The sequence below is a fragment of the Lolium perenne genome, chromosome 4 (assembly GCF_019359855.2).
Source record: "Lolium perenne isolate Kyuss_39 chromosome 4, Kyuss_2.0, whole genome shotgun sequence".
In the NCBI taxonomy this organism is placed as follows: domain Eukaryota; kingdom Viridiplantae; phylum Streptophyta; class Magnoliopsida; order Poales; family Poaceae; genus Lolium; species Lolium perenne.
In genome coordinates this window covers 13,694,377-13,711,968 of record NC_067247.2, presented here as the reverse complement: position 1 = coordinate 13,711,968, position 17,592 = coordinate 13,694,377, and the positions used below count along the sequence as shown (strand labels likewise).

The window sequence follows — 17,592 nt, the reverse complement described above, 5'->3', positions numbered from 1 at the left end:
AGCAGCGGCACCAGCAGTATGTAGCACCGGTAGCAGCGGCATGTAGCGCCGGTGGCTCTAAGTTGTAGCAGCGCCGACCGCCCTTTGTAGCAGCGACGGTCAGCTCTCGAAGCACTAGCGGGAGAAGGGACCATCGGAGATCTTGGAGAAGGCCGCCGCCGACGACGACGTGCTCCAGCGGTCGCTAGAGTATCTCGAATCGGTGGGAGAGAGGTGCGGTGGGGCGCAGTGGAGGTAGCCAACAGAAGAGGACGCAACCGACGTTGAGGTGGGCTCCTAGGCGGCGGTGGTGACGGAGGAGTAGCAGGCGGCGGGAGATGCGGCTCCTCGCTCGGGATCAAGGACGAAAGAAAGGACGCAGGGAAGATTGCGGGGCATCTGGAAGCCGGTCGAAGACGACGACCTCTGGAAACGAGCAAAGAGATACTGAAAGGGGAAGAAAGGGATCGGCACGTGGGTGGGCCTCCAAGCCTCGCTGGCACACACCCGGACGATCGCTTAGATGCGATCCCCCGGGGGAACACAATCGTTTGCATATGTGCATGCGAAGAGTCGATCGGGATGGGCAAGGTGCGTGTTGGCTAATCTGGACTATATCTGGCCATGGGCAGCCCAGCCCGGTCGGCCTGGCCCAGCCCAAAATTCCCGGGCCAAGCCCCGACCTGATCATGTCTCCGGGCCGGGCCTGGGCCTGATTTTGTGGCCTGATGCTTGGGCCGGGCCAAGACTGGGCCGTCATTTTATGTGTTTTACAGAAGCGGCCTGGCCTGAGGTTGAGGCCCAACAAGCTTTCTACTTGATGGGCAGGGCTTGGGCCACTTTTTCCGGCCCGACGGTCGGGCCGGGCTGGGCCTGGGCCAGGATTTTTTTTGCATCGGGCTTTGGTTGGCCTGGCCGAGAAATGCACAGGTATAACCTGGACATGGTTTCAAACTGTTATCTCTCTTTCAAACAAAAGACCGATTGACCTTTTTTTATTTAACCTGAGCGGTCCTATGCCAATTAATGTATCTGCCTGTGTCACTTAATGTGAAATAGAAATCTGGTATATTATACAGAATGACAATGTGGACCAGGCACAAAAACTTCTGGTAAAATTCGTTATCCGTGATACACCCCTAACTTGTGCCGCTGGCCTTATGTTAAAAAAACTTAAACTTGTGCAAGTTTGGTGTACGTTTAATTAACCCAAAGAAAAGTTACTTTACTAAAACGAATTGTAACACTGATAGAGTGGAGATTTGGTGTACATATGGGCACTAGTGATCATTTTATTTAATAATAAAAATAAATTCATATTTCTGTGTTCCAGACAATTTTGAGAAAAATCAGGATGTAGCCTAGTGATGAAATCGTGTAATCTATCAATTAGAAACAAGGGCAATGCTGAGCATCTTCCGGGGAGTCGGAGTGGTTGAATCAGGGGAGATCCAGACGTGCATGGCCACTCGATCAAAAAGACGGCCACCCCTCCCATGTGGACCTACCACCACCACATGGAAATATCTGCATCCTTGTCAGCGTACATGTAAGTGCTCTCGGCTCCTACCCTGCCCCCCTGCTCAGCGGTCCAGCAATATCATCGGCTCGCCGCAGCACAATATTACTTCCTAGTTCCTACCACTCCGGCGGATGTACCCGTAGCACCATCCGAGCCCGGCAACATCAAGAAGCTCCGCATTTCAAAGAGCTCTGCCCCGCCCCTTGAAAAAAAGCACCACACCATTTGATTTTGGCTTGTAGCATCGACGCCGGCTTGCAGGTGCATCGTCATGCTCTGGCAGTACCGTGCCTTAGCAGTGGCAGCAGGTCCACCATGCCTCTATAGCAACATCGTCGTCCTGAGGTAGCACTGCACCTCCACGCTGGTAGCAGCACTAGCAGCATCATCGCTTGCCATTTGCAGCAACGCTGTCAAGGGTTGCAAGCAACGCCGGCCTCCCAACTCCCAACGCACGAACGACTGGATGCCCAAGGCAGCAAAGCCGGGCAACCAAGGTAGAAGCCCTAAACCGCTTGCAACGACCGGCTGACGACTTGCAGCAGGGGCTGCCATGGAGGATTCCTTGTAGCAGATTTGGCCAGCTTCTGCAGCAGCCTCGGCCAGCTTTTGTAGCAAAAAGAGAGCACCATTGTAGTGCGATATCGGGTGAGCTCTTGTAGCAGCGGAGCGTCCAAGGAAGACACATGCCACATCCAAAATAGGGGATTTGGTGCAATGGTTCAAGGGGGGAAGCCATGGAAACGGGTTGGTTGGCAACAACTGAGAGAAAGGAAGGAGAACTGGGGCGGTTCATGGGTAGAGTGTGGCGGCGTGAGGTTCAGACGTCGAACTAGCTAGCCGTGGCGATAGCTCCTCCATAGCAAGACACAACGGAGAAGATGGGGTAGACGAAGGATAAAATTCAGCGTCGAGGATGCGGGAGGCGATAAGGAAGGAGGCGTGTGGTGGTGGGACCCTCCTTGTCTCGTTCTGTTCCGTCACTGTTAGAGATGCATGTCAAGCGGAGGAGCTAGGGGAAGGGTAGCAAGTGATTCCCTCGATGAAACAAAAAGTTTTCCTAGAAATAATTTGTATTTTGAGTTGTACAAAAATAGCAAAAGTTTGTGGATTTTATCATTTTTGTGTAATCCATATTAAAAACAATTTCACATTGCGACTTTACATAGTTGTAAAAATATAATACTCCTTCTGTTCCACACAACTTATGGCCCATAACAAAATTGTAAAGAATCACATGAAACTTATAGATATGATATTTTTTATTTTTTTTAGTAAAGAGGATCAGTGGAGCTTTTTTGTGCCAACGGAATGTTTCAATAGTTATATCACAACTTTCATTATACTACAATATACTCCCTCTATCCTTAAATAAGTGGACATCTAGTCTCAAACTTTGTCCATGAAAGAGTGTACTTCTATGTTTCCAATGTACTTTAAATTAGCAAAAGTTATTTTTCTCTCATTGCACGGAAATCAAACCCAATAATATTCATCACATGTTATCTTAATTTTGTACATGCACTCAGCCTATTGGAGGTGAAATAATTAAAGAGGAGAGAGATATTGGTTGCATCCTCCTAGTAATGCAATTTTTCTCTTATTTTACTATATAATTTACCTTGAAAATCCCGTACGTCCACTTATTTGTGGACGGAAGGAGTACAACTCGATCATTGACAAACAGGACAATGGACGATAAACACATACTCCAACTAAACGTTGCCTAGAGCACATTAATTAAAGATGAACTGAAATCATACTACAATACTGTGATGCATCCTAAACGCGTAGTGAAGCGTTCATCGGCCAGTGATCACCGGAGCGCTCGATATTTTCAGCGGGGAACTCGCGGTGGTCTGGTCGCGACTACCAGGGCATGTGTGCCTCTGATTGCACTCGGCAGCGACGTCCCCGACTCGCATGGCGCCACAGGACGCCACCACGTCTTGCTGGTTATCGCCCGACAGCTTGTTGAACGTGACTTCGCAGGTCCGCCGCGAGGGTGTCCATGATGTATCCCGGCAAGCGCACGCCGGTGCCCTTGGCGAAGATGGGCATGCTCACCGACTTCCACGGCCCGACACAGAGCCCTTGCCGCGCGGGGCCGCTGGCGGCAAGCGGGACGCAGCGGTAGGACACCACCACGTACGTGCCCGCGTCCACGCACGCGCGGCGGCCGAGGCTGGACGAGGCGAGGCGGAAGGTGAGGTTGAACTGCGGGTCCTGCGACGGCGCCAGCAGGTCGAGGCCGGAGGCGGAGTCGACGACGATGTGGTAGCGTCTGTGGGGGATTTCCAAGACGCAGGCAAGCCCGATGTAGTAGACGGCGGGGAGGAGCAGGAAGACGCAGACAAAGCACTGTACGAGGCAGTAGACCCGGTTTGGATCGTCGTTGCGGCCGGTGGCTGCCATTGTCGTCGCTTTGCTATATGCTTCGATCCGTCGTTGGAAGCTACCTAGGATCGTCGGGTGGCTTTGGCCCCTCGCCCCTGTGTGTATATATATGTTCGGTATGCATCGATTGGGTGTTCAGTTAGGGATCGGACACACCTAGCCGCTCCGTTTCGGAGAGGCTTAATCCGTAAGTACGAGTTGGGTTTGGACTTAGGTGTAGCTCTATCAAGTTGGTCAGTACGTAGGCAGTATAGAGTATAGAATGGGTAATTAGTTACAGTTTCTTTTTTCGTCAGAACATCTCTAGCATAATCCTAAAACACACCGGAACCGAACTTTTCCGGTCAGTTTACGGGTTCGAGCCGAAAGTGGCCCAGAGCAGTGCCTGAACTCGCGGCCTGGCCCGTAAACTGAGTTCGGGGACCCAAGAAAAATCTCGCCCGCCCCCAATTTAACCAGGGCGGGAAGGGGGGTTCGTTTGTAGCTAGGGTCGTCGGGTGGTTTTGGCCCCTCGCCCATGTGTGTATATATATGTTCGGTATGCATGCGATTGGGTGTTCAGTTCGGGATCGGAGACAGCCGTTCCGTTTCGGAGAAGCTTATTCCGTAAGTACGAGCGGGGTTTGGACTTTTTTTTGCGGGTTTGGACTTAGGTGTAGCTCTATTGATTTGCAAAGTTCTGTATCAAGTTGGTTCAACCCCTCCCTGAGGAGTAAAATACCCACATCCTTGAATTGATTTGATGAGATTACAGTGGGGGTGCTCGACGAGTCCTCTACGGCGACTACAAGCTAGGTGATACAAACATCGGGTGATCGGATCCCTTCTAGGGTTTAGCCCGGTGGTTTATATGGGCACCTCTGGTCTAGGGTTTACACTGATAAGATCGAACACATCTGCAAGCTAAAAGGCCGGAAGGCCTTGACCTACTCTCCAAGTTCCCGCTCCTGGCTTTAGTAGCTAGGGTTTTAGGCCTAGTCGCCCGATGACTGGAACTATCATGGGCTCTCTTTATACGGCGAGTGAGCCTGGTGATGGCCCCCCCCAGGGTGTATCCTCATCCTTGTCTATGCTGAGCAATCACCGGGTTTTGAAAATTCCAAGTTCCCCAACCATGTCTATAAACTCCAAAAGGTTCTCTATGGGCTTAAGAAAACACCAAGAGCATGGTATGAATTCCTTAAGGAATTCTTGCTTAAACAAGAGTTTGAAATAGGCAAAGCCGATCCTACCCTTTTCACTCACAAATTCAATGGAGATATATTTGTGTGCCAAATATATGTCGATGACATAATATTTGGTTGTACTAATCATTCTTTTTTTGAGCAATGTAGTAGGATTGCAAAAAAGATATGTTGAAGTTCTTCCTCGTATTTCAAATCAATCAATTGAAGGAAGGGACTTTTATCAGCCAAACAAGGTATACCCATGATATGCTCAAGAAATTTGACATAGCAAATGCAAAACCTATCAAGACTCCCATGCCAGCAAATGGACATTCTAAGCTCAATGAAGAAGGGAAAGTTGTCGACCAAAAGGTATATCGCTCCATGATCGGCTCTCTACTCTATTTGTGCGCATCTAGGCCCGATATTATGCTTAGTGTGTGCATGTGTGCTAGATTTCAAGCTAACCCGAAAGAGTGCTATTTGATGGCCGTTAAGAGTATCTGGCTTTATTAAGGCAACAACCACAAGTTCTGAATGGAGCTATGTGAAACTCTTCAGGAAGGAAAACCATGAAATATTTTATGTACGTTCAGGTGAATGGACAATCCAATTGATTATTAATGTGCTTCGCTTGCCCTAACGTGGCGATCCCAACTCACAATATATGTTGCCCTCGTGATAGCCTAGCCTGGAAGAAGATCTAGTACAATCATAGTTTCTCTTCCATTCAGCACTAAAAATGGAGGCAGGAAATGCAATTTGGTGGCAAAAATAATCGTGGCTATTGTCACGATGCACCCCGATCTGCTGAGCTAGGCTGGTAAGTTTGGATTTGCAAGAAGTTATTGCTTCCTGCTATGTCTATTATAGTAATACTTACCTATTTAGATAAGGTTTTATTGTTGGCTAAGGATATGTTTAGATATATCTGATGTAAATAAAATTTACACTAAACTTTTATACTCATGTATAAAATATTTTATTATACACCTTCCCCATTACACATTTAGCATAGTTAATCAAATATGAAATATTACTAATATTAATTGTCTCATTCTTTTTTATCGTAGTCTATATTAATTATTAGACCTACCTTATGCTAAACAAATATATTTTGTAACAAAACTGTGTTATTTTCTCCTATACAAACATTGGCAAAGTACGCATCCTTATATTTTTCATCTGCATTAATGTTTAAATACACTTAATAGTTTGGTAGGTATATCTATTTGAGTATATCCTAAAAAATATCTTAATAGCGAGATTTCTAGTGTAACATTATGTCAAATTATTTTTAGGAAAGTTTAGAGCATAAATTGGGCCATTTCCTTGACTGTCTACCGGTTTTTTGTAGTCTTACAAGTTACAGTCTGTTCATTAATAATCCGACAATGCATGCATTATATATATTGGCTACCAAAAAGCAGTAATAACCGACTACCATAAAATTATGAATTCTTCAAATTTCTTGTACACACAACTTGACTTGCTAGACACATCAACATGCATTTGGTATGCACAACTTCTCATGTCATTTTTTCGAAAAAAAGTGCATTATTTTCAAAATTTAAATTTAGTTAACCTGATCGGTTCGGTCTAATCGGTTCGGTCCCTGTTTTTTCGGTTCGGTATATCGGTTCAGGTTATCCTGATCGTTTTTTTTATAAATACTTTGGAGTAGTAAGTATTTATCGTCAAGTCAGAACAGTCCAAAGAATAGCCCACTTACAGACAAGAATAACCCACTGACAGACTAACTAGTCTGTACACTGGCCCAGCCCAGGCGTAACTGCAGGCGCACGGCTCCCGGCTCCCGGCCACCATCTCTCTCCAACCCTCGCCGGTCGCCGCCAGTTCGCCGTAGTTGTGCTACACAGCCGGTTTGCCCCTAGTCCGTCCGCACCGTGCGGCGTGCGCCGCCATGCGCCCTCTATCTCAGCATCTCTCCCCTCGACGCGCGCATCTCCTGGCCGTTCGCCGCCCGCTCGCCACCGCCGAACGCCGGCCAACTCCTCACTTGCACTCCATCCTCTCCGGCGCCTGACCACCCTCCACGCTTTCATCTCCCTCCTCTCCAGCTATCTCTGCTCCTTCCATTGAACCTCCCAATCTTCTGGCCTCGGAATATCCCGATGGAGGCGGCCGCCGTCGCTTCCTCCGGCACCGGGCTGCGCTGCTCGCTTAACCCTGTCCCGAACCCGCACAAGATAAGCGCGCGGGTGCGCTTCACGACCACGCGGCAGTCATGTGCCGCCACCTGCAGGCCGTTGCTGCTGCTTCGTCCGACCGCCAGCGCATACTCGGCGGCGATTGATAGCGGAGCTGGGTGCTCCGGGGTCAGCAAGAGGCTCGCGGTGTTCGTGTCCGGCGGGGGCTCCAACTTCCGGTCCGTCCACGAGGCAGCTCTCGGTGGAAAGGTGAACGGTCATGTGGCTGTGCTCGTCACGGATAAGCCAGGTGAGGATGCTTAATTGGTTGCTTCCTGCCTGAAAGCTTTGGACTGTGCTGTGGATTAGATTGTGGTTTCTGATGCGGCCAAATGGAATGCTTCAGGCTGCGGTGGCGCGGACTATGCAAGGTGCAACGGCGTACCGGTGGTTGTGTTCCCCAAGTCGAAATCAGCGCCGGAGGGGGTGTCCACGGATCAACTTCTCAATGTTCTCAGGTTGGTTCTGTTGATCTCTCATCTAATGGCTGGGATTTGTCATTCTGTAGTTTATACTTGACATTGTGCAAGAAAAATATCCTCTTCATGCTTCCGCTTCTAGTCTGATTGTAAAATGCACACACATAACTTCCGATTTAGGATGGGCTTTGTGATTTAGCGATATGTTGCTCTCTTGTAGCTGCATGAATTTGTGTTCATAAGTTGCTTCAGCGTGATTGTCCTGACCGAAACCCACTGTCTACAAGCTGGTTATATATATATTCCCCCCCCCCCCCCCCCCCCCCAAATGCACTCATGGACTTCGGTTTGCCAATTGTGAAGATTGTATTTCATGACACATGCAGGATGTCTTAACTCATGATGGTTATTCCTACTGTGAAACAGGGATCTGAAGGTAGACTTTGTTCTACTTGCTGGCTACTTGAAGCTCATACCTGGTGAGCTAGTTCAGGCATATCCCAGATCCATGCTGAATATACATCCTTCACTCCTCCCGGCATTTGGTGGCAAGGGTTATTATGGTTCCAAAGTGCATAAAGCAGTTATTGCATCTGGAGCCAGGTACTTTACATATTGTCTAGCACATTCCAACATCTTACATTCCTATCTGTACTCACCTGAATGAAAATGAGTATTCAAAGAAAACTGTCGTGTAAGCTGCTGTGTAAGCATAACTATTTGGCGTCTTGTGATAACTGGTCAAGTTGATTTTTTTTTTCCTGCAAACATGAGCTCAGATTAATTAATCAGGTAGTGGCACACAATCCTTGATCAGACAAACAAAGAGGAACGCCGGCACCTTGCTAACCCAGTAGTTCAGATGGTGTTCCCCTGATACTCTTTTAGCACACATGTGTGCAGCTTCATTACAGCAATGTTTAGCATACACAAATTCAATAGAAACTAAGCTGCTACTGAGCTCCTTGATCTCCTTTATGAATGGCGAGATGTCAAAACGGAGAGAGTCTTGCTTTCGCCAGAGTTGCACCGGCTAGGAGAGTTGCTCTTGAGGATGACCTTGTGGTGCCTCCCAGACGGAACTAGCTGGAGACCATCTGCAGCTGATATAGCCTCCGCATCCAGCATAGAGGCCAAATGGTCAACCATAGGCACGAGCTACTAAAAGACACCATCAGAATCCCTAATAAGAGCCCCTGAAGCACCAGAACCATTAGCGGAGATGTAAGAGGGCATCAAAATTCACCATGACAAGGCCCATTTTCGGTTGTTGCGACTGAACATTGCCTGCCTGTGCAGCAGTCGGTACAGAGTGTGGAGGTTTGCTATCAGCCTGAAGCAAATCAAAGGCTGTGTCTCCCGCCCACTGCAGAAAACCCCTAGGAACATTGCCATGAGCCCTGTCATTTCCTCAGGATTTTGAATAAGACCGCAGACCCAAAGCACCTGAGAATGAGGTCTGCCAATAGGACGGTGGTCAGCACTATTCGGGATCCAAAGATAACTAGTAAGCTTGCACGTGCAAACTGTCAACTATTGATCAATATGCCTAAAGTCATAAGCGCAAAAATAGAAATATACAACTCTGACATTTCCCCTTCCAAATAGTTGATTATAAACATTGCATTCATGCACCTCCCTGGCTTCTGAAAAGAAGTCTCATTTGATAAATTCAAAATAGATGCTTTATTGTAGGTTATGAGACGTGCGTTGCATTCACATGTATCATAAATTTGTCGCCTCCTTGCAAATTATATTACTTCTTGCAAAGTGTCGATCATCATCCGTTGGACCCGAAATTCTTACGTAAACTGAAGTACATGTTTTATAATCAACTCAACATCTAACCAAAAATTTGAAGGTGTTGGATAAAGTCCCTGTAGTGTTGTCTCTGTGGAGAGGCTGCTGCACATGGTCCTGTGGAGGACTGGCTGCAGCATACATGGTCCTTGTGAAGGACTGCTGTTAGGATAGGAAAGTATCTTTGACTGCCTTTAGGGGCATCAAGGACTGGCAGTTAGCAGCACCCTTGACTGCTTTTAGGGGCATCAAGGACTGACAGTTAGACTAGCATCTTAGCATATTCGTGGCTGGCTAGCAGCTATATATCTGTATCCCCAACCCTCAGGTTGGTGATGGCATTTGTGTGAGATGTGTGTGAAATAAACCAACGAAAATTGCCCCAACTCTCCTAGTGTCATCCTCTTCTTCATGAAAGTGAGGCTAGAGATACTAACAGAAGGAGCCAAATAGCCAATTTATAATTGCCTTGCATTTGGATTGTCTTCGAATGTAAACACTCTGTGTTGTACCAACATAAAAAATGGAAGTCTTCGCATTCCCTCATAAATGGTGCTATATTCATATGCAGCTTCTTACCACAACAAGGTGAGATGACCACATAAGCATGCCATTTGTAGCTGATAAGTCATTGAAAACGAATAGTTAGTACTAAGGGTCTAAGATATACCGTGTTTACATATAAATCATGCACATTTGAATGTTTACATGAAAGCTAATCTGCTAGGCATGCAAATTTCATTTTAACTCTCTTGTTGTTAATTGTTGGGACTAAACCACACATCCTACAATAAATGTCCTGCAACTGCAAAGTCAGACATGTGTACACTGATGCAGAAGCATTCCTACAAGCACCGGCCGGGCCACCCAAATGACCAGGACAAAGCTTCCTGTTACATATTTTTACTTGCCAATGGAAGCTAAACACAACTGCACTGGTACATAGGTAAACTAAGCTCAAAATTCAGGGGCAGTCTTAACGCGCGAGGGGAGATGCTTGGAGCATGCAGGACATAAGCGACCTAAGCCTTAAGTACTTATCACGTGCAAAGGAATTAAATAGTCCATCTCACCTATAGTTTTAGCAGTCATAAGCAAGAAACATGATCACAATACTTGTATTTCAAATAGCACTATCATGTGTTTCAAATAGAAGTATAACATGATCGTCCCATCAGCAATCTAAGCCAGTATACGATATTAAACCCATTTGTAGTACAAATCATGCAAGAATATATTGTTTTGATAAAATTACCGAGTTTTCTGTGACTTTCACTTATTGTGCCATGCAGATTTCACCTCAAACCTGCAGATATTTGTTTGACATAGCTGAACATGAACACACATCCTGAAAGCCCATAATTAATTATTATATAGTAAAACGAAGTTAATCAACCTTGGGGAGTTTCAAGATCGGTTCGAATCATACTTTGCTAATATTCAACATGCAATCTAGCAATGAATTGGTGTGGTCAGGACGGCCGTCCTTGGTGGCGGCGGGGATTCTAGATCGCGACAGACCATGTGTCCGGCTCCCGGCGTGGCCATGACGGTCATCATTGGTATCGAATTGCTGGAGGATTTGGTGTGTTGCCGCCATCCGCCTCGTGCTCGACGGTTTCATTGGTGATGGCTCGGTCCGAGGCGCTTGTTGTGCTCGCGCGCATCCTCCGCAGCGGGAACACGCCCTGCCTCTCCATGCTCGTCTCTGCTGTGCCTGCTCTTCAGCTGGGGTGAGGTCCGGGCCGCGTGGAAGCAGAAGCAGTTAGGGTGGCGGCAGTGAGCCGGTGATACCCTACAGTTGTGCTCTCGGGTGGAGAGGAATCGGGAGGGATCTAGGTTTTGGAGCGATGGGAGGCGGTGGTTTACTCTCATTAAGTTGAGGTGCTCATTGTAGTGACCGGCACCCTGCTGTCCTTGTCAAGTTGATTTGTTTGATGAAGGCATTGGTTGCTACACTATTAACCGCATTATCTTCTATTTTGAGGTTACCTGTTTTATTTGATGATATTTTCCAACCATGCAGATACTCAGGACCAACTGTGCACTTTGTGGATATGCAGTTCGACACTGGAAGAACTTTAGCCCAAAGAGTTGTGCCTGTTTTAGCCAATGATACGCCAGAACAATTGGCTGCAAGGGTTCTTCATGAGGTGGGTCTTATGTGCTGCTCAGCTTCCCCTGTAGCTGCACACTACATTATTATGCTTATTTAATACTCCCTCGGTTTGTGTCTAGATACATGTGTATTTAGACAAATCTGCGTCAATTAATTTGGAACGAAGTATTTCTTAACTGCCAATCTACCACAGGCTTTATATATTTTTTCTGTTGATTTATTAATCCAACATTTCCAGGAGCACCAAGTTTATGTTGAAGCAGTTGCTGCCTTGTGTGACGACCGAATCGTGTGGCGGGAAGATGGTGTCCCACTTATCAGAAGTCAGGCAAACCCCAATGAGTATATGTGATAGTTCTCCTGAACACTAATGAAGTTTGTAGCCCCCTGTCAAGTGCCATTTTCCCCCAGGGCATGGAGTGAATTCATACGGCTTGTCTGACTTTGTTCTGCTCATTGTGTGGTTTGGCTTTGATGATAATCTGTGTCCCGGACAAAGTATTTAGAGGGTATTCTGCTTATTAACCTTTGCAGACGACATATCTAAGTATCTTCTGTCAGTTCCGGTGCTAATGCCACTTCGATATTCTAGTTTATGCGAGAGGGATAGAAGAGGGGATGGTGCAAATGGTTGTCATTCCTAGAGAGTCCTCTCGGACAGCAAGGTTCTGCCGTGTCTTCCTCCATTTTATTTTTATTTTAGTTACTCCTTTTAAGTATTGAGTTAAGGTTGTCAGATGATTCCTGGAGCAACTATAATGGTTTGCTTCTTTTGCCATCTCCCTTCTCAATTTGTTTTCAATCCTGAGGAAGATGGGTGGGTGGCTAATTGTCCATGCCTGTGTTTCTTTTCAGCCGCGGATTGTGGTTGTCGTTGCCTAATATTTCAGAATGAGCAGACTGTACTGAATCTATGCATCATGGCCACGTACAGAAAACATGATTGGAGGGGAAAGTTCAGTTCATCGTCTGAGGAATACAAAACGACGTCCAGTATTATGTTTTGGTTCATTGGCAAAACAATTTTCATTTGATTGTTCATAAAAATTCAAGTACTCCCTCTGATGCATAATAAGTGCCAGGGATTTAGTACAAAGTTAGTATAGTTTTGTAGTAAATCTTCGACTCTTATTATGGATCGGAGGGAGTACTAAATACTTTAAATAAGAGTGAAAGAACTGCAGTTTCCAAAAGACTTGCAGAATTGCTGTATTCTTCTGAGCGTTAACAGGATAATTCTTGCTAGTTGCAACCCCTGTATATCACTACCTTTTGTCTGTGTAGCGGCTGCAGAGTTGATCCAAAAAAAAATGTGATGTGACCAGTGTCAGCGGCTCAGCACCCAGTTCTGTAGGACTTGCAGTACTTGTAGCCAGTGGCGTCAGCCCTAGGCGACGTGTGAAGGGTAACCAGCACCGTGGTAAGCTGGCTTGAGATGATCTTGTCGCAGGTCTAATTGAGCGAGCAAGAGATACAGACCATAGATGCCAAAACCCAAAGACGAGTTACGAGAATGCCCGGCTTCAAACTTGTGTCAACCTCCTTCACAAGACGATCCTCACCGCCGATAAGAATGGGTGCCCACGCTGTGGCACGGCATTGGAGACGGCAGCACACATCATGTTCGCGTGCTCCTTTGCCCAGCGCTTCTGGACCTCCATTGATGTGAGCTGCCCTGCCACTCTCCTTGCCGCCGACGGCATGTGTGGAAGAACCGGAACGGTGTCATCTTCCTTTGTATCCTGATGTGGGGTGTTTTCGCCCTATCTTATGGTGCTCATCATGTGAGGGCCCTTCCTGTTGAACGCTCAAATTTATCTTTTTGAAGAACAAATATGGTTGTTTTTGAGCTACACAAGAATAAAAAGTACGTGGAACTATAATAGATCTGCTATTCGTAATTATAGAGCCACACATTTGTTATTTTTGTGAAGTCCACAAATGAACATATTTACAAAAATTTACAATCATGTTGATCACATCCCTATGTACACGTGGAATCGTTTTTAAATTATGTTTCTAAAACTTCAAAATAGAGTACGATTTTATGTTTTGAGAATAAATTAAATTAAGGGATCACACTGACCCTGGAGCCAAAACAACCTTTCCCTGGAAAAAGAAAATAATCATGTTTCAGGAGAGGGACGGCATCGGATTCGGTCGGCCAATTATTTTCCCAATTGTTTTCTGATGACTCCGTCAGATCGACTCGGAGTACATGTCCGAGACGAACGCTGCTCCAGATTAACTCGAACTGCACCGCAGTTTCTTAATTATATACCCACCTTACTACCTCCCTATGTACTACTCTACTACGCGATCAAGTCTCTCGTTGTTGCAACAAGCTTGGGTTTGATCGATCCATCTCTATCGTCATGGGAACAGCGGGAGGAATCGCGATCGGCGGCGCCAATATGTGGGCTCTCCTCCTCGACAAAGACCCCGGCCACAGCGCAGGCACCAGCGACCTCGCCGTGGATGCCATCGATCTAAAGCTTAAGAAAGCAGCCCCCGTCGTCGCCGCCGTCAAATTAAAGGAGGCACCGCCGGCTCCCAACGTCGCCAAGCCAGCCAAACGTGTCGACAAGACCAAGAAGAGTAAGAAACGCGCCGCCGGCCGGAGCAGTAATCCGGCAGCAGCGTCGGCTTCCAGCGTGGACTGTGGTGGCAAGGTGCAGGTCAACGGCGACGCTGGTGACAACAAGCAGGCCGGGGCGTCCGACGACGAGGAGCTGACCGACATGTGGATACGCAGATATTTGTCACAAGAAGAAACTAGTAAGAAATCGGAAAAGTTTGTCCTTGTCGCTAGACGTGGCGGGCAACGCCGAACGGTGGCCCCGCCGACATGCAAGCCGGCCGGCGCGGAAGGCTTCACGGTCACCGGCACCAACATGTGGGCTCTCCTCAGCGATGAAGACACCGCCGTGGCTGAGGTAGAGGAGGCGCTGCCGGCTGATGATACTGTCGACGGTATAGCTCATGGCGTACTTTTAGCTGGTGGCGCCAGTCCGCCAAAACATGCAAAGAAGACCAAGAAGAAGAAGAATAAGAAGAAGAAGAAAATGAAGGGTGCTGCCAAGGGTAGCAAGCAGGCGGCTGCCACCGTGGACGACGGCGAGGTGCGGACCAACAGTCACGATGAACTAGAAGAAGAGGCCACGAGTGACAGTGACGACGAAGAAGAGATGACCGGCGAGGTTGCCACATGCGGCAGCCGCTGCCGGATGGTGGCCTGGCGTATATGCAGGGCGGCCGTCGCGGTGGGGCTCTTGGCTCTATATTTCCAGCTCCCGTCCGCACCTCCGGTCGCCGCCTGATGTTGATGCGATCGTAAAAACAAGCAGAATCCAGAGCCAGCAATAACTATGCAATAATATACAGTAGTAACATAGTGATTATGAATGTAATTACTAGTAGAAGTAGATCAATTTGTACTATGACAAGTTTCGACTTTCGATTCATTAGATCGTGATTTGAATATAATGCAACGTACTGTTCCGTTCCGGTTTCATACTACAAAAGGAGGCACACTGTTCGTACACAATTTTATTCCAACCGATTGGTTCTGTAGGGAGCGGCGCGAAGCTCTTTTTCTGTGTTGACATCAAGTGACTATGGATCCATGATGAAAGTCAGAAGAAGAGAATTTCATAAAGGCCGGAGGGGAGGACTAGCTAAGGGGGGTTCAAGTCTCCGCGCTGTTGAGAGACTGGCTTGGTGTTCCGGGCTTCACAGCAGCGGTATGAAAGTGGGGGCGACAACACAGGTGAAGCGCAGAGTCCTACCTTTCAGGGTGAAAACCCAAGGTCTGGCCTTAACTGGTTGTGCCTGGCAATGGCCTTGGTGGAGGCATTGTTTTGAGAGCGGGGACTATCTTCAGGGTGAAAACCTAAGATCTTTGATCGGACGACGATGGTGTTTGAGCACCGTTCCCTTCTTGGAGGCGTCGTTTTTTGGAGATTCTGTAATTCAGGTGTTGTCTTGGCGGTGGATGTACTGCTGTTGTTAGGCCCAAGATACTGTAGCAGGACTTTTGTTTCTTAGTTTTCTTTTCCTTTTTTTGGCTGTGTGCATCCGTAGTGCCATTAGGGTGGTGCGTTGTTGCAGAGGCTGGGTGTAATTGGTATCTTCTTGATATTAATATATTCCCTTTATCCAAAAAAAGTAACACATTGAAAACTAATTAGTGTCATGTCTCAAATCTTGTATTGCCCTCCATTGCGTACAAGACTACACCTGTGAAAATTTAGTTGACACGCGCTAGAAAATCACTACAGGAAAATGGGTGAATGCCGAAGGCCAAAATGTTTGCTGAGGGCCTTTTCTATCGAGGCCGACGGCATAAGGAAGGCTACGCCGACGGCCGGAAAATAGTGGTCGACATAAAATGTGTGGCCCTAGTATATGTATATATGTGTGGTGGAAGGCACATAGATACAATATTTAGCTTTGAGGTGTGACCTGCTTCGCATTACTGCCTCAATTGCCTCCTTCCATTTAGGTCAATCCGAGCGCTTCAGGCACTCTTTCATAGATTTTGGCTCTGGATCCAGTTGAAGGGTTTTATCAATTTTAGCGGAGAAATATGTGTCGAAAATTGTAGTCTTTATATTATATGATTCTCCCGAATCGATATAGTTTGTGGAAACTTCATTAATTTCTTCAGGCACCCTGTGATTTCCTATAATAATGGAGTCTAGTTGTTTCAATGTCCCAACATTAGAATTTGTGTGCACATTTATGCTAGGTTCTTGATGTTGAACATCATCTTGGTGTCTATCAACTTCAGGTTGATTTGCATTTACCGTCATAGATTTTCTTTTGTTTTCGCGGTGGCTTTGGAGAAGTCTTTTCCCTTGAGATCAGATTTCTCCCCCTTTTATTTGCAATTCGGAGTTGAGTAGTCTTATTTGGTACCTCTACTCGTTCTGGTGCATTGACTGCGGGAATATATGATTTAGTGACACATTTGTGATCAGTAAATGTGTCTAGCAAGTTATTGACAAAGTGTTGCAAATCTATTATTCTCTGAACTTCAGATTCAGATTCTCTAGTACGTGGATCTAAGGATTGGATGCCTATTACATTCAGATCTATTTCCTGGCATTCTTTGTGGTTTGTTTCTCCCCCTAATGCCGGGAAATGATCCTCATCAAAAATTGAATCAGCGTACCGGGCTGTAAACAGGTCCTGTTAGAGGTTCTAAATATTTTATAATTGATGAATATTTATATCCCAGATAGATTCCAATTTTTCTATGGGGGTCCATGGAGGTACGCTGCGGTGGTGATATCGGTACGTATACAGTGCAACCGAATTTTCGCAGGTGGAAAATACTTGGCTGATTGCCTCATACTATTTGAAATGGGGAAGTTTCATGATATTATATGTAAATGGAGGCCGTTGCCAATGCAACCGCTGAGCTTATATGGTTGAGTCCCTTCTTCAGGAGTTGGGGTGTTTCTCTGCCTCATCCACCGGTCCTTTGGTGCGATAACATCGGTGTCATGTTTCTATCGTCGAATCCGGTGTTCCATGCACGGACCAAGCACATAGAGATTGACTATCATTTTGTGAGGGAACATGTTGCTCATTAAATAAATGTCAGAATTGGAAAATATAGGGAAACAGTACAGATTTACATGGAAGAAAACACATAGCTTTGATTGATTGATTGATAAAAGGTACACACAATTGAGGGCTATAATAAAGTACATTAGTAGCTAGTGACTACTACCTCCATCCCAAGACTTAAGTCCTATATTTTTCAGAAAGTCAAACTATGTTAAGTTTGACTAAGTATTTATCAAAAATCATTAACATGAAAAGTACAAAATCAATATCATTAGATATAATGAAATATATTTTCATATGGTACCTACAAAATATCATATTTTTCATAAATTTTTCTAAAAATTTAGTCAAACTTTACCTCGTTTGACTTTCTAAAAAAATATAAACGTTAAGCCTTGGAATG

At 46.2% G+C, this 17,592-nt stretch overlaps 1 protein-coding gene across 3 annotated transcripts in view; it reads left to right on the top strand.

Moving 5' to 3' along the window:
• Positions 1 to 6,848: 6,848 nt before the first annotated feature.
• The window catches only part of LOC127291808 (phosphoribosylglycinamide formyltransferase, chloroplastic), a 63,939-nt gene continuing 53,195 nt past the window's right edge, over positions 6,849 to 17,592 (top strand). Inside the window, exons 1-6 of one of the 3 annotated variants that reach the window (XR_007844741.2) lie at positions 6,856 to 7,524; positions 7,621 to 7,732; positions 8,120 to 8,296; positions 11,520 to 11,646; positions 11,851 to 12,121; positions 12,205 to 12,390. Coding sequence is in view for 2 of the 3 variants with exons in the window: in XM_051321134.2 (XP_051177094.1) it covers positions 7,200 to 7,524; positions 7,621 to 7,732; positions 8,120 to 8,296; positions 11,520 to 11,646; positions 11,851 to 11,964 (855 nt within the window). In the remaining variant the exon portion in view is untranslated. Of the gene's footprint in view, positions 7,525 to 7,620; positions 7,733 to 8,119; positions 8,297 to 11,519; positions 11,647 to 11,850; positions 12,391 to 17,592 lie in introns of those variants that run through there. The other 2 variants (XM_051321134.2, XM_051321136.2) reach the window with 2 other exon arrangements.